Source organism: Lucilia cuprina, chromosome 3, assembly GCF_022045245.1.
Source record: "Lucilia cuprina isolate Lc7/37 chromosome 3, ASM2204524v1, whole genome shotgun sequence".
Classification (NCBI taxonomy): Eukaryota; Metazoa; Arthropoda; class Insecta; order Diptera; family Calliphoridae; genus Lucilia; species Lucilia cuprina.
In genome coordinates this window covers 10,572,097-10,594,415 of record NC_060951.1, presented here as the reverse complement: position 1 = coordinate 10,594,415, position 22,319 = coordinate 10,572,097, and the positions used below count along the sequence as shown (strand labels likewise).

Here is a 22,319-nt window from a genome sequence, read left to right as displayed (position 1 = left end):
CACATCCATTTGTGATAGATTGGGCAGTGGACCTCACAACACACTGCATTCTTCACTTTTTAGCTGCACTGTTTGTATGTGGAATAAACTTCCTGCAGAGTTATTCCCTGCCACTTTCGATATATGAAGATTCAAATCAAATGTCCATAAACACTACTCCCTCTATCCTCATTCTCACAAAGTATTTTCCTAGTTCCAAAACAGTGCTTCGCATAAGTAATGGTCATGTTTGTTAGGTTTGACCTTTAGAATACAGAATCTTAGATTGAAATGGCTGAATAATAGATCCCATAACGAACTTTGAGAAATTGTGGGCCATAACTGTCGCTGTCTATTAGGTTTTATCAAGGTAAATAGTAATATCTTCGACTGGGGACTCAGTGTGTCCCATACTTTTCTTTTAGAAATCTACTCTGTAAATCATCTAAGTTGAAACTCCTTGGGAATCGATCTGTTCTATCTTCTCTTTTTAACTATTTTACTTTCTTGTATTTCTATAACTTTGTTGCTTTATCTTTGGATCTTAACTTACTATAAAGAAAATCACTATGGATCCCTTGGTCTTCGAGTGAAGCTGCACCTATTTATGGCGCATAAGCCTGCTGGGATGCTGTACAGAGACTGATCTACATGAGATGATCGGAATTATATAGAGTTACAGCGTATTGAAATGAATGCCCAACTGGTCAATCGAGGGATACAAGGACGGTATTTAGATACTAGTATCAGAAATATTTAATGCTATAGTTCTTTCCAATAACAGGGTCATAGGCAGTAGCCTAGGAGTAAATCTCTTGCGAAAGCGAAACAATTAATAAAAACAAATTTTATTGGAGATCAAGGAAATAACCTACTAGCAAAACGACTAAAATGATTTAGATTATTATGTAAGAAATTTTCTTTAATTTTCCTTCGTTTGATGATCTAAGACATAAGGAGTTTAGCCCTCGATCACTTATAGACAAAACGTAGAACATCTAACATGTAGAACATCTGTTCAAAACATTTTAAAAATTCTTGTTGAGAGTCTTTAATACCAAAGAAATACCTACAGCAATAAAACTTTGTTCTCCCTGGATCAGAAATGCTCATGTTTATATTATACCGAATGCGGTCCACATTTGAGCCTAGCTTTCAAATAAGGTTAAAAAATTATTGAATAACTTTACTTACTTTGTTTTACGACAATGCGTATTACAAGTCCTTCCTATATGTTTAGTGATATATTTTCGGCTGCTATAACGATTTCTCCTGCGACTTTTAACTGTCCAATAACAATGTACTAATCATCACTCTTTCATCATATTACCACTAACATTGCCACTGGCAGCTGGATTATTATGCATTAGTTTATGCTGGGGTATAACCGTTAGAGATTTTGGAATTTTCGACAACAAATATTGTTGCTGCTGATGTTGTTGCTGTTGCTGCTGTTGTTGTTGTTGTTGCTGCTGCTGTTTCATAGCATTATTAGCATTTGTTAAATTTGTAGCAGGATTATTAGGTTTGGCTAATAGTTGGGGAAGTTTTGGTACATTTGCACCACCTGAAGCTGCGCCGCCATTGAGTAGGAGTTGATTGGCATCGGGAAAGTTATTCCATAACCATGAAGTGTTATTAAGTGTTGAGGAGGCGGGATTAACATTACCGGTATTAGCGGCATTTGTTATAGCATTCGCTAATAGCGGCATCATGGGGGCGGTGAAGCTGGCATTAGTATTTATGGGAGCCTGTAGGGGAGGCATAGTTGTGATGTTGCTTGTAGCGGGTTTGGGGGCAATAGTTTGATAACGTGGTGGGTTTTGTGTGTTCGAGTTATTGTTGGCCGCAGCCGCAGCTTTAAATAGAGCTTGTTGATGTTGCAAAAGTTGTAGTTGTAGCAATTGTTGTTGTGCCACTTGTTGTTGTTGACGTTGATTAACAGCTGTAGATGGAGTTTGATAGTTTTTGTTCATATTTTGTAAACTTGTTTTTTGGAATTGTTGCTGTTGCTGTTGATTTTGTAAATGTTGCTGTTGCTGCTGTTGTTGTTGCTGTTGTGTTTGTGCTTGCTGTTGTTGTTGTTGCTGTTGTTGTTGTTGCTTCGCTTCCTGCCGTTTCTTAGTGGCTTTCAACATTTGATCACGCATAAGTTTTTCACGGCGTAAAATACACATACGATTGTAATCGAATATGGAAATAAGGAAAGGTTTGCCACCCGATTGCACTTGCACCAGTGCCGGCAGTCTGCGACCATCGGCTGTCTGATAAAGCGGTCCGTTTTTGTTGAGCAAGTTTTGATTTTCCTCCACAGGCATTAGTGTGGGACGCCACGTCTTGCTTTGCAATCGTTCTTGCGGCGTTAGTGAATCTGGCAGTATAACAACATTAGGAGGTGGTCTTGATGTTCCAGGTTTACCCAATAACTGAGGACGTTTGATAAGGTTACTGGGTTGTTGGTTAGTGTTTGGATTAGCGTTTGCACCCGGCATCACTTGTCCAGTGGATCTTCTTTGTAAACTTACCAGCTCGGGTGGTGAACTAAGAAGAGATGTTTGATTTTTATTCTGATTGGCAGCAGTAGCTTCCAAATGATTGCCCAAAAGTTTATTGGCCACATCAAGTATTTTTTGTTGTTTCGTTTCGGGTACTGGCGGTATGGGTGCTGGAGGAGGAGGCGGTGGTGGTGGTGCATTCGGATTGCTGGAGGCTTTGGCTATTGCAGTAGCTGTTGTACTGTTGATGGGTAAAATTTCTACCGATTTATTTATGCCCAATAAATTACATTTCAAAATACTGCGACTGTTGCTGGGTCCACCTCCCACACTGGCCGTGGCAGTTGAGGCCGCCAAAGCAACGGCAGCTGCCGCATTAGCTGCTGCCAAATTAGCTGTAGTCGAGGATGTGGAAGTATTAACGGTTCCGCCCATAAGATTATCTTTAAGCAATGATTTCTGTGGTGAGGGAGTAGCTCTCTTGCTATTTAATAAAGATGCTGGATCTTTTGGTCGTGCTGTAATGGTAACAGCATTAGAACTCAATTGTTTAGTTAGTTTATCCACCGAAAGACTACGTGAACGTTGTAATTGATGGACATTTTGATTACTGGCATTGGTGTCCTTTTGCGCAGAAGCTGATTTTGATGTTAATTTGTCGACTTCAGTCATCTCTACATCCTGATCTTCGGAATCTTCCTCATCATCATCTTCATTGATTACAAATGTTGGTATTTGATTATCAATTTCCTTGGCTTTTGTATTATTACTACTGCCACTACAGCTAGGAGTATTTTCCTTTGGCGTCCCCGTCCCCATATGTAAACCGCCACAATGACCTTTATCATAGGAAGTTAAACGTTGTCTTACAGTTTGCGTATAAACACTGGCATTATTCGAGGCACTGGCCGACAGCACCAAATCACCATTACGGAAATATTTCTCAAGTAAAATCAAGTGGCGCAAAAAAGAACTTTGATTGCCATAGGGTTTTTGTAGTTCTTCCCAAAGACGCCGTGTGGGCTCATCGTACTGCAAAAATGTTTGTACTCTAGTCCAGCCTTCAGGCGTTCTCTGACTGCTATTGCCACCAAAGGGTACTTTAAAGTGCAAACCCAAATCTTCTTCACCCGGAAACAATTCACGCATTGAAATGTTAGGATTTGCTCTTAAGACATTTGAGATATCGGCAGATGGTTGCTTTTCAGCAGAAGCATTACTTTGGAGAATTGCTTTTAATTTTGACATTTCATTTGGTGAACTTGTGGCTGTATTCGAAACCGAAGAAGAATTGGAGGAATCTGTTGTCATACCGGCCGTTTCAAAGTCATGTACCAGAGTATTTGTTGTTTCACTATCATCGACAGTATTGTTATTATTATTATTATTGGTGTTAGATTTTTCTGCTAAAGTGTTAGGGGAAATTTCTGTCGTTTCCTTTTCATTTGCTGTTGCATCATTTTCTTGTGCCAAAGAATCGCTTCTCTGCTGTTGTTCATTATTATCATGATTCGAAGCACTATTACTGTTGCTATCATCTTCATCAGCTTCGGAGGCATCATTACTGCCATCGTGTATATTGTGAAATTGTAGGAGGCTGTAAAGATATGAGTGGAATTATTGTTTTGTTAAAAAATCTTTAAAATTTTTAAGTTGTTTAATGGATTTTAAGATAAAAAGTTTTTGGGAGATTGGGAGATACAGCCTAGTTCCTCAAAAGATTAAGTTCTCAAAGTATCAGAAGTGTCTTGCTGTAATATGCGAATCGAATGACAGGATCATTCCTCGATAAAACCTAATTATATGGCTTACAAACATTTATATAACCAACTCCCTAGTACGTCGTGGAATACATAATCGAATTGTATCAGTGTCTTATATTTCCAGGACATTCTTAATCACTTGGAATATGGATAAAGGTGCTACTTTAGCTTAATATATATTCATGGTTAATTATGCTTTTTGAAACTTCTGGACTAAGTACTATAAAGGTTTGTATACAAATTACATAGTTACATCTTCAACAAGAAAAATAATATAATTTTGACTGAACTTTTCCTATTGGGTTAACACCGGATGAGTTATCCCAACTTTAACATTAGACTATAGTAGTTATGAGCAATATTTAACTTCTACTTACCGTTTTCTATAATTTTTAACAAATTCTGCCTTTTGTGATTTTGTGCTATCTGGCGGTTTCATAAGTAAATTGGCAAAATAACGGCAAAGTTTACAAACAGCTGTACCAATGCCCAACTGTACAGGAATACCCATTTCACACAAGGCCTTCTCCAAACGATCAGTGTCCTGGTAAATAAAATTTTATATAAATTATTTACAGACAAAACTTATAAGCAGCGCATAACAAACTTACCGATGTTATATGATACATATGATTTTTACCCAAACGTCTTTTACATAAAACACAACCCGAACATTGTATAACTGTATCATAGTGTGATTGACAAAGCCAAACACAGGCGGCACCAGCGGGAATTTCAAATTTAAGCAAGAATTTTTTAACACTTTTACGTATACATTTACGTCGCAGCGAATGAGCAGCAGGATGAGCACAATCGGGTACTAAACATTTGCGTGATGAGGTGTTTGTTGTTGTAAAACCATCATTGCCGCCACCACCTTCGGTTTCTGCATGTTCATCGAATTGTTGATTTTCGGTTGATTTAGAAGTAGAAGCCATTGATTCTAGATTTCCAGGAGCAGATAAACGTTTCTTGTATGATGGCACATTAGCCCGACGATCGACATGACGAAAACAAGCATCACATAAACAGTTATCTACTGTTAGTTTTTCTTCATCTTTTAGGGGGACAAAAAAAAGAATGTTTATTGAATTAGAAAATATGTAAAACAATTAAAAGTTTATTTATATTCTTACTGGCTAAAATTTTCTGTTGTCTTTCCAGTGATTTTATTTGTCCCACATGACAGGGTGTATCATAAAGACCAAATTTGCCACTGCAATAGAAACATTGATCTTCACACAAACGTTCCGGATGAAATTTAAATGATGATGCCTTTTCCGGTATAAGAATTTCTTCTTTTTCGTCTTTTTTACTAGAGACACCAGTCACATGGTCATGAGATTCTGAATTGGAAGAATCTGAATTGAGAATTGTATGGCAAACAATACAGATACACATTGAAAAGAACACAAAGAAAATTATATACACAAGAAGTAAACAAAATAGATAATAGATTGTTAACCATAAAGATTAAATATCAAGAGCCAAATACATACTTCCATTAGCAAAGAAATTACATTTTTTTCTTTTAAAAATTATCACTTTGCTGGGGAAAAATGCATTTTGGTCCTTTAAGGAGTTAGTAGCACAATAAAAACAAAAAAACATTAAAATATACAAATACAAAATAAAAAAAAACTATATTTTTACAATAACAATAATATTACTCTTAAAGCCATGTTAATTGTTTTACTATATAATACACACCCATTTCATAAATATGGGCAGTGTTGTTAGAGGTGGCACTATGATGCGTATGATGTTGATGATTATAACGATAATTATATGATTTTCTAGCATACGTGGTGGTTAAGTTTTTAACGATATTGTTACTATTATTGTTAGTATGTGTTAAAGCTAATCTAGTTATAGAGGTAGTAGAGGTTGTAGGAAAAGAATGATATTTGTGAAGCGCACCTTCAGTCTGCAAAGAAATTCAAAAAGAATAAATAAAAAAACATTAAAAATTTACATTTTTTAATATTTTAGTAAAATTTACCTCATTTTGTATAGTATAATAATTGTCCTCACCATGACCTTCACGATCTTGCTGAGAACGATCATTATTGCCAGTACCATGGGCACGAGCACGACCTTTTTGGAATGTCATTTTTAACGATTGACGCCTTTGTTGCTGTTGTTGTTCTTTGGACGTCGAAGAACCAGCTGTATTATTTTGTGATTTACGTCCATTGCTACCACTGGTGGAACCACCTGTTGAATTACGATTAATTTTGATGATTGTTTTCAATGTACCAGTATACTCGTGATGTGTGGATGCAGCATGAGATGAATTTTTACCATTTCTTTTGTTATGTTGATTGTGCTGTGTGGCTGCCTTAGAAGCCTCCACATTTGCCGCTGAACTTTGCATAACTTCTAAGCGTCGTTTTTCCGCTGCCTTATGTGTAACCAAGCCCAAGTTTTGTAGATGTAGTTCTTTTTTCCTTAGTGTTTCCTCATCATCATTTTCAAGATCGAGTGTTATCCAAGATGTTGCTGATTGTCCCGATTTCATGGAAGTTGTATCATCATCTTTTATTAAGTTTAAATTTGGTTTAATTGGTGAACTGCCTAATGATGATGTGGGTGTAGGTTTGCCATTTACATTCTCAATTTCTGTATCAGAAGATGCCTAAAGGAAATAGAAAAAAGACATTTTAAATTGTTAAACATATAGAGGAATAGCAATAGTTTGAAATATTAAAAGCTAAACTGCAAAACACTTACCTTAAGTAAACTATTTTTAATCTCAATCTTTTTTTCTATTAAGAAACTATCCATATCACTGCTAATGCCTACATCTTCTTCCTCTTCTTGTTTGTCTTTGTCCTCTATTAACTTAATATCTTCTGCTATAATTAAGGGTTGTTCATCATCTAGTTTAATATTCAATACTTCATCCATCAGGCCATCCTCTTTAGCAATGTTTTTGGTGTCTTCTTCCGCTGTTAACTTAATATCAGCATCAATGTCCATACTTTCATGAGATACTATTAATTCATCTATAGATTCCTTAACGCTGTCATCAGTTATATTTAAGACTAAAGGCGGTACCACTAACTTGTCTTCAGTCTTAACTACAAGTTTTTCTTTATGACGTTCATCGATCTTTTTCAATTCAGCATCTATTTTTGCCAAAACATCATTATCTTCATCCTCGGGAGTTGGAACGCTAACATTTTGGTTTGAAACTTCTGTGGCCGTATTTTTTGCGGTTATATTTTCCTTGTCGTTAGTAATAAGTTTAATTTTAGTAAAATCATGATCTTTTTCTACTTCACTTGTTGCCTGAAGAACTAATTTATTCTTATCCTCCACGATTTGGTCCTGAGGTTCATTTAATTTGCTGCTGGTGTTTTCCACAGCTTCTGTAACATCGCTAAAATCTTCGATTTCTGCTATATTTTCTTCATTTGCTGGATCTTCGGTTTCTGTTATGATTTCATCATTTATCGAGGCATTATTATCCATTGATATAGTTTCACTTTCTTCTAACGTTAGTTCATCTTCTTGATCTTGATCCCGTTCGTTATCTTCTTCATCGACTGTGATAACAGTAAGTTTGGTTGTTTCGTCTTCTACAGCATTATTTAATACAATCTGTTTAGTTGGTGTTTTCTGTAATGGTTCCTCTACGTCTATAGGTTCGGTTATTTCAGCTGTATTCTTCTTAGCTTCAACTTCTTGTTCTAATTCTTCATCATCATCTTCCACAATTAATAGAGGTGTTAAATTATCACTCGAACACAGGCTGTTACTATCATCTTGGGTAGTCAATTTTTTATCCTCAATACTTTCTTCCAAACATAATGTTCCCTCTTTAAGGGATTCATTTGAATAGGATTCATCTAGTAGTGGTACACTTGATGTTGTATCTGTTTTTAAGATGGTGTCTGTTAATAAAGAAGCCGTTGATGTTGTAGGTGGCACAACAGCTACAGTTTCCAGACCTACAACTTTCTGTACTATATTTCCTAGTTTAGGATCTTCTTCTATGCCCAAGTTATTTTCCAAAAACTTGGGCTTTTTGTAAAATTGTTTAACACTGATTTCGGATACACCTTCGCTCACCAATTCTGAAGGGCTTAAGGAGGCAGCCTTTTCAGAGCCAGAGGCTACAGAAGAACAACTAGCTGCAACAGGTGTTAAAGCTGCTGCTGATTCAAGAATTTCAGTATTTTCATCAGTTATTGCTTGGGCTACGTCTGTATCCACAACTAAGGGAGGCAAATCATTGCTTTCTTCTGTAACCACAATAGTTTTAACATGTTCATCCTTTTCAACGTTGGCGGGTATATCTTTGGCATCATTTGTGTTGTCATCATCTAACTCCATAGAGATTTTTTCACTTTTTATCAGTGCCAAAACAATGTCATCGGTATTTGTCGAGGAAGCAGCACTGTCTTTAGAGTCTTCATCATCTCCATTTGTAGGCTGGTTCTTGGCATTACTGCCAACAATCGATTTAAGGAGACTACGTGTCTGTGAGCCCATTCTTCGTCTTTTAGTATCCGCAGGAGCATTATTACTTTGTGCCGGTGGTGAGGTCTGCTTTGTCTGTCGAGTAGCTCGCGTACTAGGTGAATTATTGTTTGATGCTGTTGTGGTCGTATTGTTAGTTGATTTTCTATTAGCATTTCTTCCTTTGCTTCTATTAGTATTTGTAGTAACAGCTGTGCTGACAGTTGTGGTATTAGATTCTGTTGTAGCAGGCAATTCATTTTCACTTTCATCTAAAATTTCTTGTTTGATTTTAATTACAGATTCTTCGACTCCTTCCGAACTGGCATTAGTATTTTGTGATGACAGCAAAATGTCCTCATTTTCTACATCTGGATCTTTTACCTCTATTTTAATATACTTTGGACCTGGCTCATCAATAGTGGATTTATTGACAGCTGCATTTTCAACATCAACAGATCGTTTGCGTTTTGTGACGGCAGGAGTAGTATCTATCATTGGTACTGGCATTTTATTTCGACCTATGGTACGTCCACTTCTAGATCTTGCTGGAGGTGTTTCGGATCGTGCTGAAGCTCCGCTAGACTGACGTTGTCTGGTAACACGAGTATTGGCTGCTTCTTGGTTTGCTACCGTCTTACGGGTCAAACGATTTGAGGCAGTTGTAGTGCTAGTTGATTGAGCAGATGCTGTGTTATCTTTTTGCTCAGACTGTTCTTTCTTTTCGTTTTGTTCTTCTTTCGTTTCTTTAGCTGAATCTTCTTTGTCTTTTACTTTTTCTTTGGCCTCTTGTTCTTCTTCTTTCTCAGCCAATTCCTTATGTTCTTTTAGTGACTTACGTCCCCTTATATTGGTTTTCTTAGTATTGGTTGTGGTATTTGTACCTCCCACCTCTTCACTATCGCTGTTTACGTGATGATCGTTGGGATCTAATGGTTCTTTTTTAATTGTGATAGCACCTAGCGGTGACGCTAGTAAAAGTGGTGAATTTCTGGTAACTCTTTGTAGAAATGGTTTAGTGTCTTGATTTGCTTTTGGATTTTGTTCTGTGGCTTTTGAATCACTTGGATTTAATGTATTTGTGTTGGAAGAGGCATTTGCTCCCATTTCATCTTTTTCCCCAGAAGAGCTGGAGCTGGCATTTGTTTTCTCTAATGTTTTTGCTGTGTTTACAGTTGATGTGGGTGATGACGTTGAAGCATTTTCCACCTTCGTCCCTTGAGCTGTTGGAGAAGCTAGTGTAGATTTTCGTGTTGACATGGTACAATGTGTTCATGAAGTTTGTTTGTTGCTTTTAAAGTATTCGGTTAGTACCGTTACTTCTCTTAGACAAGAAGAATTTTCTTTCTTCGATCCGCAAAACAAAATTTGGTCCCTTTTTTCAAGTCAACTGAAATTGAAAAGAAAAAACAAAAAATATTGGTATAAAAGAAATTAAGCTTAATTTGATATAAATTTTAAAAACAAATTTTAGTTTTTTATATAAATTGTTTTAATTATTTTGTGTAAAATTATGGTTTATTATAATTACAACCAATAACGGCGTTCAGGGATAAACTTCCATGCCGATGTAAGATTTTACGCCGCCATAAGCGTTTGTGGGAGAGTTGCCAATTAAGTGAAATAATATAAAAATTTGTCGATTCTCCATATAAATCGATAGTAAAACAAAATTATTCAGTATTTTTATTGTCGGCAAAATTTAGAGCTTCTCAGCCCTAGATTTATTATGAAACAGTGATATATGTCGGAAAAAAATTAAGAAGAACACTTTATGCAATGTGATACCAGTTTAAAAAAAAACGAAATAGGGTTCTAAATATATTTTGAAATAATCAAACGTTTTTCGACGACTTAACAATTGCAGTTAAAAATATTCATATAATTGTCTTTTTTTTAATGATGTATAGTATTAAATAATTTATTTTTTTTAATAAGTTTCTGCCAGATTCTTAAAATATGGAAATTGAAGCTTTAAACTGCAATATCGATTTGTGAATGGAATGGACATTTTAATATTGCATATATTTGAAAATAAACTATACTACAAAAATTTACAAAAAAAAAAAATTTTTATGAAAAATTACTGCATAATAATCGATCTACTATTGCCGTTTGTATTTTTAATACATTAAGGGCGGGTTTCTTACTCATCATTTAAACTAGGCTTAACTTGCTGTTAGATTAAACTCGGAACAAATTTAGGCGGACTTTAACCGATAATAGTGTTTTTCAGTTTTAGATTTAAGCTCGGTTAACTTTGTTAGTATTGCAAAGTTTTCACTCAAAAACATAAACAATGAACAGCTGTTTTTTTGCAAACAATAGTTTTGTAAAATGGAAAATTTTGGAAAAAATGTTAAATAAACATTTAAAACAATAATTAATAAAACAAAACAATTCAGAATATTGCAATTTACTTACAATATTATATTTTTGTTCTTCCGAAATCATTGTTTTTGTTGTTTTTGTTAATTGTGTTTTTCTCACTTATAACTTGAGTTTAATTGGCCAATTACACTCAGTTAAACTAAGATAATAAGTAACTTTACTGATAACTGAAAAACACGAAACATATATTAAATCAGGTTTAATCAAAGAATGAAGATTATCTTTATCAGAAAAACTTGCCCTAAATAAACTATTTTTTTAATCTATATCCGATCACTTGCAATTTTTTATACCATGAACTTGGAAAAGTAACATTTATAAATTAAATCGTATATAAACTTATGTTCATTAAAATAACTGTTAACGTCTTTAAAAGGACTTTGGAAAAGGGTTAATAAATGTTAACTTACTTATACATTCGATATTTAGTAGCCATTTTCTTTTATTTTGATTATGTACTTCTTTTAATCTTTTCTTTTTCCTCTCTTTGTATGATCAATTAATACGTATTGTAGCTGTAGTTACTATGATGACAGCTCAGCAGTAAAGTCTACCCTGCAGTTTTTGAAACTTGGTATTAGATTTTAAGGAAATTATTTCAAATAAAAATATTTCAAATTTTAAAAATATTTGTATTTAGTCTTCCTAAATCAAAAGTTTAAACGTTGAGATTTTCTATTAGAAACCTTTTGCCTAATTTCCATTAGAAAACATTCTAGAAATAATGCAATTATTTTATCGTTTAGATCTGTCAAATAAGCTGTATGATTAGTGCAAAGTAGACAAGTGATAACTTTAAAACTGCAGGGTTTTCATGCATATATGTACTTTATGAATATATTATCTACGTGTATGCATTTTTACCCTCCCAAAATATACAAAAAGACATGACGATGAAAACTTTTGTTGATGTTAGCAATATATTAATGTTACTGCTGCTGCTGTTTGCTGCCTGTATTTTAGATGCTGTTTATAGAACATGGCTGGAGCATGTGTTTTATTTACTAGTTCGTTTTCTTTCCATATTTTTTTTTTATTTTTGTTAACTTGTCTGTGTTTCTGTTTCTTTCGTTTTACTAAAGTAACTCCTTGAAACCGGTTTTTTAGTGTCTTATCTAAATATTCATTAAAGCAGAACAGTTTTGAAGCTTAACTTTACGAAAGAACAAACGAAAAATAAAGTTGGCAACAAAACTAAAGTGTTATATAGAAGTTATTGTGTTTGAATATTATGCAAATGGGCCGTTCAACATTGGCATACAAAATCAGTTTTATAAAAGGATTTTTATTATAAATTGTGTATGTTTACTTTACATATTACTAAAAACTATATGTATGTATACAAAAATGGAAATTTTTAAATAAATGTAATATTAAATGTTTTAATTTTTTCATCAAAATCTTATATTTTTTCAAAAATTTCTTTTCTTTTTTTTCACATTTTAATAAAGAAATTTAAATTAAATTAATTTATCTCATTTTAACATTTTAAATATTTAATTTGTTTTGATATAATTAACAAATGTTTATTTATATTTAATATTTATAATTTATTTCCTTTATAAAGTTTAAAAATAAATTACTTTTTGTGACATAAGTTAAGAAACTCTGAATTGATTTCAATATTACTCATACGTAACGTTGTACTATGTTATATACATTGCGTGAGTATAACATAGTGTTGCCAGAGTATCAGAGAAATTATACATAATAGTTGTGTTTTATTATTATATATCAAATGAAAATGGTGGAAAAAGTGTTTAAATTAGTAAAAGTTTACTCGTGGTAATGTGAATATCCAATATATTTACAGTACCATGAGTTCCATATAATGTAATTTTATTAGTATGTATGTATGTATGTATGTATGTATGTATGTATGTATGTATGTATGTATGTATGTATGTATTATTATGCATTTGTGCTGGTGTTTGTTACTCCCAAAAATGTTGTCAAAAAGTGATTCTCAAATCGGTTGAGAATCACTTTTTGAGTCGATAAAGTTATGACCATCCGTCAGTGTGTCTATGTGAACCTTTTGCGGGTCGAAATTTTCGAGATTGAAATATGAAATATACTTGATAAATATGAAATATACTTGAGACCAACTCCATACCACAAGAGAGCATTCTTCTGTTATTCTATATCCTTCTCTCTCACATAATATCAAAAGTAACAAAAGTGAAGTTGCTGTGTATGTCTTACAGGAATGTGTAAAAATATGGCGGCAACATATGTTCACATATTTTACGACGAGGAAAGTTGCTGATGCTGGTCTACACTAGGAAACTTTTGATTTTGCGTAAGAAAGAGAAAGAATATCATTCATCTCTCTCGCGGTACGGAGTTTTCCGTACTCGGAAAATTGAATTAATACATAGTTTTTGAAATAAAAGTTTCCTAGTGTAGTCCAGGTCTAGGAGGATATACATATGTTGATAAGGTTTAGTCTAAGATCGTGTATAGTAGATAAAGAAAGTTTTTTCGTTTTTGTTATTATTATGTAAGTCGATATTGTTGATATTCATTGTGTATAGTCGACAATGAAAGTAAGAATGTTTTTGCTATTAAGGAAACGTTTCCACGACAATTGGATATCCACTCCCGAACGACCAGATTCTCAATGAACTCAGCAAAAGATGTATCAACAGAAAGTTTTTTTTTCACAGGGAAGAACATCCAGTCACAGCCAATCTGTTACAACAACAACAAAATGTTAACCATTCGCATGAAAACCGTTTCATGCAAAAAGACCTCTTAGTTTAATGAAACGATAAGGAGGAGCAAAAATATTATGTGGGAGATCCAGACGAGAGCTTAAAGATTAGTACGATGGTATATATTCTGATTTTAATTGTAGGCACAACGATTAAAGATTGAACGAACGAATCCTGAAGAGTACCAAACATTCCGAGGGGCTGTTAAACACTGGAAAAGATTTTTTCTCCAGGCAAGAACATCCTTTTACAGCCAATCAGTTACAACAACAGAAAGTTAACCTTATGCATGAAAACCATTCCACGCAACGAGACGGTCTTGTGGTGAGAATACCACAAGACTAGGTGGTCTTTAATGAAACGATAAGTAAGAGCAGGAATGTTATATGGGGTGATCCAGGCGGAGGTCAAAGATTAGTACGATGGTACATATTCTGACTTTATTTACGGGTACAACTATTAAAGATTGTACGAACGGTACCGGAAGAGTACCAAAGGGGCAGTTAAACGCTGGAAAACTTTCTATGTCGTTACCTCTTTCGCGTACCGGTGTCCCAAGATTTCTTTTATATTTTCACGATTTAGAGCATTACTTTTTAGTTCACAACTACAGTAAATGGTTATTTTTAAAGAAAAAATACGTTATTTTTTAGAATTTGATGCTAAAAAGGATAATAGCCTGCAATATTAAACACTTTTTCGATTTTTCAACAAAATTAATCGATATACGTCAAAATACAGTGTGTAGTGAGGTCATATCCAAAAAAGTCTAGCGGTTTAGTTTTGTGCATGAAAGGGTTACCAGACTTACTTAAAGTTAGATCTAAAGATCTTAAGAGCGATATGTTATTCTAGATATTGCATCCATCAGACTGATGGACTGATTCCAATTAATTCCAAGAAACTAGTTTCAGGACACTTTAATCCCAGCAGTTCGACAAAGAGTCAATGTATACGAAAATGACATTAATTTCCACTAATAGTTACCCATCTGGATGATCGTAATTCGTATGTTTTGGGTCATTTGTCACGAATGTACCCTTCGTAATCGAAAATGAAGACAGTCATCACTTTAGTGTCCTCTTTGTAAGCGGGAGCGAAGACAGTCGTCTATTTACTGTCCTCAAGTAACCTAGAGATTATATTTTTAGAAGTTTTTTTTTTGAGAATGAAGACAGTCATCACTTTAGTGTCCTCTTTGCAAGCGAGAGCGGGTGCAATCGTCTCTTTACTGTCTCTTTGTAGGGTGTAGAGTGACGATTGACTTCCTCGTAGGACAAGCCCATGTTAAAATGGTCGGTCACCTGGGTAGTCAGGTGGCTAGGGGCCACCACAAGTTGTTGATTTCCAATGTCCTATTCCCTGGAGTTATTGGAATCATTCCTTGCAGAATCGAAAAATTACTATATTCCAACAACAGTCGGGAAATGTTGCAAAACCTTTCGAGGTTTTGCAACAAAAAAATATGGTTGAGAATGCCATTAGGCCTCTTGGAATAATGAAACGGTGGGTAGATCCACAAAGATCATATGGGAAGACCCTGATGAGAGCAAGACGAGAGGTTAGTATAATGGAGCACATCTATACAAAATTGGACGTTCGAATTCAGACGAATGTAGAGTTTTGAAGAGGTCAGTGAAACTTTGGAGTACTTTCTTTGCCAATGACATTCGTCGAAGTGATGTTATTTCGGAAACGTTAAATGAATTCATTGAAAAATTAATTTTTCCATGAAAAGGAACGCACAGCAGTGGCTTTGGTGTATTTCTTCGGATGTAGTGTACATCCTCTAATAAACCTAACCTCAACCTTAATCAAAATTTATTTAAAATCTTTAATAGGTTTCATTAGATATTTTTATTTTCAGCAACTATAAATTAACAAAAAGCCGTACGAATAGAGTTAGGTGTTACTTTTTGCCTAAATATTAGAAAAATTCCTTTGTATACTTACAAGCAGACACCATGCAAAAACAACAATTCATAGTTAGTAAGGTCAGGCCTATCAACAGATGCTGTGTTGTTTTTGTTTTGAGAAGTTTAGGAGATTAGGAAGACATTAAATAAGGGTTGATATTATCGTTAACATGATTTCCTTATTTGTGTTTTTTTTGCAAAAAGAAAACGAAAAGAAAAACTATCGGGCACAAGATAAATTGTATTGTGAAAAATGTAAGAAAAACAGAAAAGGACAAAACAGGATTTATAAGTACATAATTGTACATATTTAGTTATGTATTACAATTTTGAAAAATTGCAAAAAAAGGAATTATGTTTGTTTATTATTTTAAAATATGGAAATTAGGTGGAGGATTCTAGATATCTCCATCAATAATAATTATATTTAAAGTGTTAATTAAGTAATATTTTTAGAGAGCACCATTAAGATTAAAAAAGACTAACATCCTAGCATTGTTAAAAATTGAGTAATTGCTATAGCTGCCGATTGAAAAATCTTCAATTCAGAACAAATTAATTGATTGTTTTGAACGTTTTTCTATAAACCCTTCACCTGTGGACTTTTTAAGAATATGAGTTCACTGTTTATTTATAATTTTTGATGGAAAGTGGAAAAAGTGTTTTCAAAGGATATTCCAGGATATCTTTGGCACACAATGCCATCAAATTATAAATCTGAAAATAACCATCTAATTTAGCTGCGAACTAAAAATTCAGCTCTACATCGAAAAAAATTTCAATAATTTGCCACCCAGGTGTTCAAGATATATGCGATAAAGTTAAGCGTTAAGGAAGGTATAAGTCCTTTACTAAATTCTTAAAATCACCATATAACGAGACATTTTGAGAAAGGATCTGTAGTAAAAACCAAAGCTCAATTAGTGTGTACTTTTTTTTAATTTCAGTAATGCCTCCTGAAGCTTTCAATGTTTTCTAAACTCCTTTAACGACCTCATAAAAGCCGTAATATACGAAGAGTTTACTTCTCAATCTTAATAACAAAACATTTTTGAAAAACTATAAAATCGTGGATAATTTATAATAACACCTGCTATAAAGACAAGGAAACTTTCGGATATTTAACTGTATTAAAATCTTGAGCAAATAAACCCAAACGATCACTTGGAATAATGTGGAATATAACCAAAATGGTGCCTCAAACAAGAGTTGGACCAAAAGCACACTTAGAATAAGTACCGACGTTTATATGATAGTATGTAAGTATGTATTCAGAGAGGACACAAACATGAACATAGGCCATTCTTTCGTCGAAATAAGATCCAAATACCTGTAATATTATTCCACATAAAACATCTCTCAGGAACTCTAATAGCTCTAATGTAAAACTAGATAATATTGTGTGATTATTTCTTTTACATGTAGATCGAAAAGTTTGGAAAACGTTGTTAGATTTTTCAAGAAATATACATAAAGCAGTACCATTAGTTGTACTTTTTCATATCAGAACCAAACATAACCTAAAATGTCTATTCTACGTCTTATCTAAACTATGGACTACCCTGTTGTATATTGTGCGACAATTTCAGTAATAGATCGTTATGATTCTATAATGTTGTTGGTTTTTTCAGTTGTTAGTTGTACTTTTTTCAGATCTGAACCAAACATCACCTAAATAAGGTATACAGAAATAGGAAGTGTTTCTGTCAAGATCTAGAGGGCATAATTGTCTATTCTACGAGTTGTCTCAGTGACTTGTCTGAACTATGGACTACCCTGTTATGTAATCTAAATAGCTCTAATGTACATTAAGAAAATTGAGTTTCTGAATACTGTGCGATAATCTGAATCAAACTTAACCTTGAAAATGCAAACAGAAATGGGAAGTTTTTTGTAAAGATCCTACGAGTTGTCTCACTTAGGTTGGAAAATGTTGTTGGATTTTTCGAGAATGGTTCATATAGCAGGACCATTAGTTGTCAGTTGTATTTTTTTCAGATCCGAGCCAAACTTAACCTAAAAAAGGCAAAGGAGAAATGGGAAGTGTTTCTGTGAAGATCTAGAGGGCATAATTGTCTATCCTACTTGTTGTCTTAGTGGCTTGTCTAAACTGTTCTGCAGTCCAGAAAGTAGTATATTTTCTAGTCAATAGATATGTATATGAACTATTTATTAAACTAGTATAGATGGCAGTCTATTGCCTAGCCTATAGACTAGTTTATAGTCTAGCCTATATGAAAATCTATAGACTCTTTTAGTCTAGTCTTTAGATTATTCTTTTATCTTATTTATAGACTATTGTTTCTTGTCTAGTTATTTATCTAGACTATGGACTATTATTTAGACTAGTTAGTTATCTAGATTATCAACTAGTCTTTAAATTAATGTATTTTCTAATAGATTAGTATGTAGTTTATCTAGTTTAATAAAAAGTAAAATTTTTACTGTTATTTTGTACAATTTGTAAATTCAAATTGATTTATTAGATATAAACAAATAATTAAAAAAAATCCAATTAGAATATTAAGGAAAATTGCAATTTAATTGCATAACCATACAATAAGTATAAAAATTAATTTTCTCAAGTACTCACCATTTTTTTGTTATATAGTACTTTTGTTATTGTTCTCCTTGTTTTCCCAAAAAAAAAAACAGTATTGTAATCCTTAATTATGCTTTAGAGCAACATATGTAATGCTTCTTCTTCTTGCTGTTGTTGGTTTTGATTTCATTAACAAAAGATTTTTCCCCAAAAAACAATAGGAAGCAAAATGGGGAAAACACATACAAAAAAAATTAAGAAGAAAAATCAAAACAATTCGCGCACTCACACACATACGCGCTGTCTGTTTATGACAGCCTTATAAACAGTAATAGGAAACAACTGTATAACTTGACAATTGACATTTATTATTTAGTTTTTCTTTCTTAATAATGTCACAAATTATTTGTTGATGAGTTTTTTTTTTATTTGTAATAAATATGAAGTTTTAATATTGGTTTAGTTTGATTTTGTTTTTTTCTTTGAAACTTTTGTTTAAAACATATTTTGCACAAAATAAAATTTATAATAAAATTTGCATATTTCTCTTTTTTGTATTAAACATTAACAAATGAAAGTAGTTTTATCTAAATAGTTGTTATAGAGAGAAAGAGAGTAAGAAATTTATTAATTAGTTAGGCACTTTTATTTATTTAAATTATTATAACTGACACTTGCTAATATTAGCAAAATAATAAATATTTGCTTAATATTATTTTGATTTTGTTTAATTAAAGAGTTTTTTTTTCTTCTTATGAGAGTATTAGATTGTAACGAAGAATGAGAGAGAGAGTGAGTGAGTGTGTTAAGAGTATATATTGTTTATTTTATTAAATGTTTAGCAGCCATGTTTTTTGATAAAATATAAATTTGAAATGAAAAATAAATAAAACAAACTAAAGAAAATAATATATATTATTGTTTTTAATATGAAAAGGAAACGCAACAAAACGGAAATTAACGATGTGTCTTTAGTCGTCAACGTAATTGGCAAACGAATGAGAAACGAGCAAAGCATATATAGAAAAAAAGAAGAAAACAAAAAAATAACACAAAACGTAACCAAAGAAACACGACTAGCAACTAAAAATTGAAGAAAAAATACAACACCCGATAAATAATGAAAGCAAAAAACAGAACATAAAAAAATATGAAGGCTCTATAGAAATTAAAGAAAATTCACTTTCCCATATACAACTCTGCTGGAACTAGATTTTCTTAATTTTTCTTAACACCAAGTACAAAATAAACAATACTAATTAAGAGAAAGCAATTTGCCAAATATAACACGACATTGCAACGAACGTAATGTATCCACTACAAATTAAACACGAATATTGTAATAAAAGCAATTTGGAAAAAAAACTTCATTAAAATTATAAAACTTGTTTGTATTTTTGGCAAATTTTCTTGGAAACTTTATTAGTTACATTTTATTTTCCTGTTTAATTACTTTCCAATAACAAATTTTATTGTAAAACTTAGCGAAAAAAAAAGAAAAGCAAAAGAAAATTTTTTTCACTTGCGTTAATAAATGCACGTCGTCTTTTACTACACACTCGCGTAATAAAATAAAATCTGTCAAAAACTGAAAAAAATAATAATAAAACAGAACACAAAACACACACAAGAAAATATGAAACTGTTAAAGAAAATGGCTCTCCACTCTTTCGCTCACACACTCTTCTTCCTTCAACCAACCAACTAACTAACAACAGAGCTGTTAGTACAGGCATGTTAACTGTAATATCAAATGTGTGATTCTACTCTTTAGTTATACTAACATCTCTGTTAAGTTTCTCTTTAGGTTTAGTGTTGTATTTGTTTAAATATTCTCAAACATTCTTTTAATTTGCTTTTGTTTTCTTTTTTTTTTTGTTTCTTTCAATTTTGTAAACAACAAACGCGACGTTAGTAAACCCACTTCGTCGGGGTTGAAAACAGAACTAAACTCTTCATTTGCAATGTTGTTAATGCGAAGCGGCGTTTGGCCTCACTAAATCACTATGGCACACAATAACAAAATACGACTATAAATGACTTCGTGTTGTTTCTCTTCATGCAACTTCGGGTTTTATTCAGTTGATTTATATACTCTTATTCTCCTTATATTTCCAAAAAAAAACAACAACAATAAAAGAACAGCTGTTGTTGTTTAGCGGCATTTGTTGTTTTTCTATATCTATGTATATTTTTTTTTATTGTAATTCATTAAAATACTTTAGAAAATATAAAATACGAAATTTTTTGAGTTTAAAGAAAACATGGTCGACTCCCAAAAACCCCAAACAAAAGCCAGCGATTAGACAAATATTTAATTAATATTTTAGGCAAACAACAACAGCAGCAATGTCATGATTTTTGTTTGGTTTTTGTTAAACAATGTAATTGATTACCAGAAAAACTTTACAGAAAATCCTTAAAATTTATTGATATTTTTGTGTTCAAGGACATGTTTTCTTGTTTCCTTGTGTATATTTCTTCCTGCTTTAAAAGACGAACTAACAAACGTACAATGACGAAGTCTTCAACAGCGACCATATTTTATGCAATTTTTTTTTTGGTTATTGCCATTAGTTGTTGGCCTTTTTGCCTTTGTTTTCTTTGTGACAATTTTTGTTTCTTCGTCTCTGTTAGTTATGTCTGTCTGTCGTTTATGATTGTGTTTGTGTCGTCGTTTATTTTTTTTAGTCGTTTTTATTTATATTTAATTTGGCTTAAAACGAGGTCATTTCACATTCGTACTATTTATTTATGTTGTATGTACGTGTTTATAATCAAGTGTTTGTGTACTATGAAGATACTTAGTTTGACTTTGATCATTAACTATAGAAAACTTTCATTTTGTTTTATTTATTATTGATTTATTGAAATTAAATCAATAATTAATTATTTTTGCTCGCTAAGTACAATAATACAATGTTCAAGTATTTGCATATTTTTATTTGTAAAACAAATTTATTTTAGAATTTTTATTGCTATTTTAGTCATTAATTATTTTTAGTTTATAAATGTTTCAGTTTTTTATTCAAGAATTGATTATGTGTATCATGTATAATGGTTGGTCACTCAATGAGCAGCTCACTTAGCAGGTCCATCTAATTATGATCTGGTTGTTATATCCTAATGATCTTTAAGTAATTTTCTGGTAATTCCAGAGTTAAAGCAACCATTTCCATTTAGGAAGTAAGATTTCCCTCAGAAAGTTCTCCCATTCAAAAAGACATAATCAAAATATCGTTTCCTAATATCAGTGAATGACAGATATCATGTCAATTGCTGCAATAATCATTGTATACGAGAACAAGTCTTGATTGCCGGTTTCTTATTGCATACTATAACAGTAAGCTAGATCTAGAAGCAGCGACAAGTTGCCTCGATTCGAGGTTCTTATCGGCTCCATATGAACGCTAGAACAAAGCATCATACAGAGACCATATAGACTTCAATATATATACATACAACAGTACATCCGCCATTTTGTCCCGCGTATGTATGACAACAGATTTTTAAGCTCGAATTGAAGTCTCATAACGAAATACTTAACATCGTAAGGAATCTTAATACGAATAGAAATGTTTCTTTAGCCTACTCTATAGTATGGTATATTATATTCTATGATCTAGTCTAGTCTATACTTTAATCTATGTTCTAGTCTAGTCTGTAGTCTAATATAAAGTCTAATCTATGTTCTAGTCTATATACTAGTATAGTCTACTTTATAGTCTAGTCTATTGTCTAGTCTTTATATTGTTTAAAGCTTATACTTTTGTTTATAGTCTAGTCTATAGTAATCAATGTTCTATTCTATAGTCTAGTGTAAGGTCTAGTCTAGAGTGTAATCTATAGTGTAGTCTATGATTTAAACTATGTTCTAGTCTATACTATTGTCTAGTCTATAGTCCAGTTTATACTCTAGTCTGTAGTCTAGTTATTGAAATGTAACTTGTTTTAAAATGAATATAGCAATCGTTTCTAAATATGTTTATGTATGAAAATTTTATGAAAAATTTTGTTCTTTCCAAATCTAAGACTTGACAAATAAATGT

At 32.6% G+C, this 22,319-nt stretch overlaps 1 protein-coding gene across 2 annotated transcripts; it reads right to left on the bottom strand.

Moving 5' to 3' along the window:
• Positions 1-1,173: 1,173 nt before the first annotated feature.
• LOC111685998 lies at positions 1,174-20,224 on the bottom strand. 2 transcript variants are annotated; one of them, XM_046947501.1, is made up of 9 exons: positions 19,972-20,224; positions 18,322-18,857; positions 6,971-10,094; positions 6,240-6,875; positions 6,158-6,164; positions 5,374-5,598; positions 4,849-5,294; positions 4,615-4,781; positions 1,174-4,071 (listed from the first exon to the last, which is right to left on the bottom strand). In XM_046947501.1, exons 3-9 carry the CDS (start codon positions 9,962-9,964, stop codon positions 1,290-1,292), a joined length of 7,257 nt encoding a protein of 2,418 aa, XP_046803457.1. In that variant the 5' UTR covers positions 9,965-10,094; positions 18,322-18,857; positions 19,972-20,224; the 3' UTR covers positions 1,174-1,289. The 2 variants fall into 2 exon arrangements, with proteins under 2 accessions (XP_046803457.1, XP_046803458.1); XM_046947502.1 differs by having other exon boundaries at positions 5,374-5,583.
• Between the last annotated feature and the right edge of the window lie 2,095 nt (positions 20,225-22,319).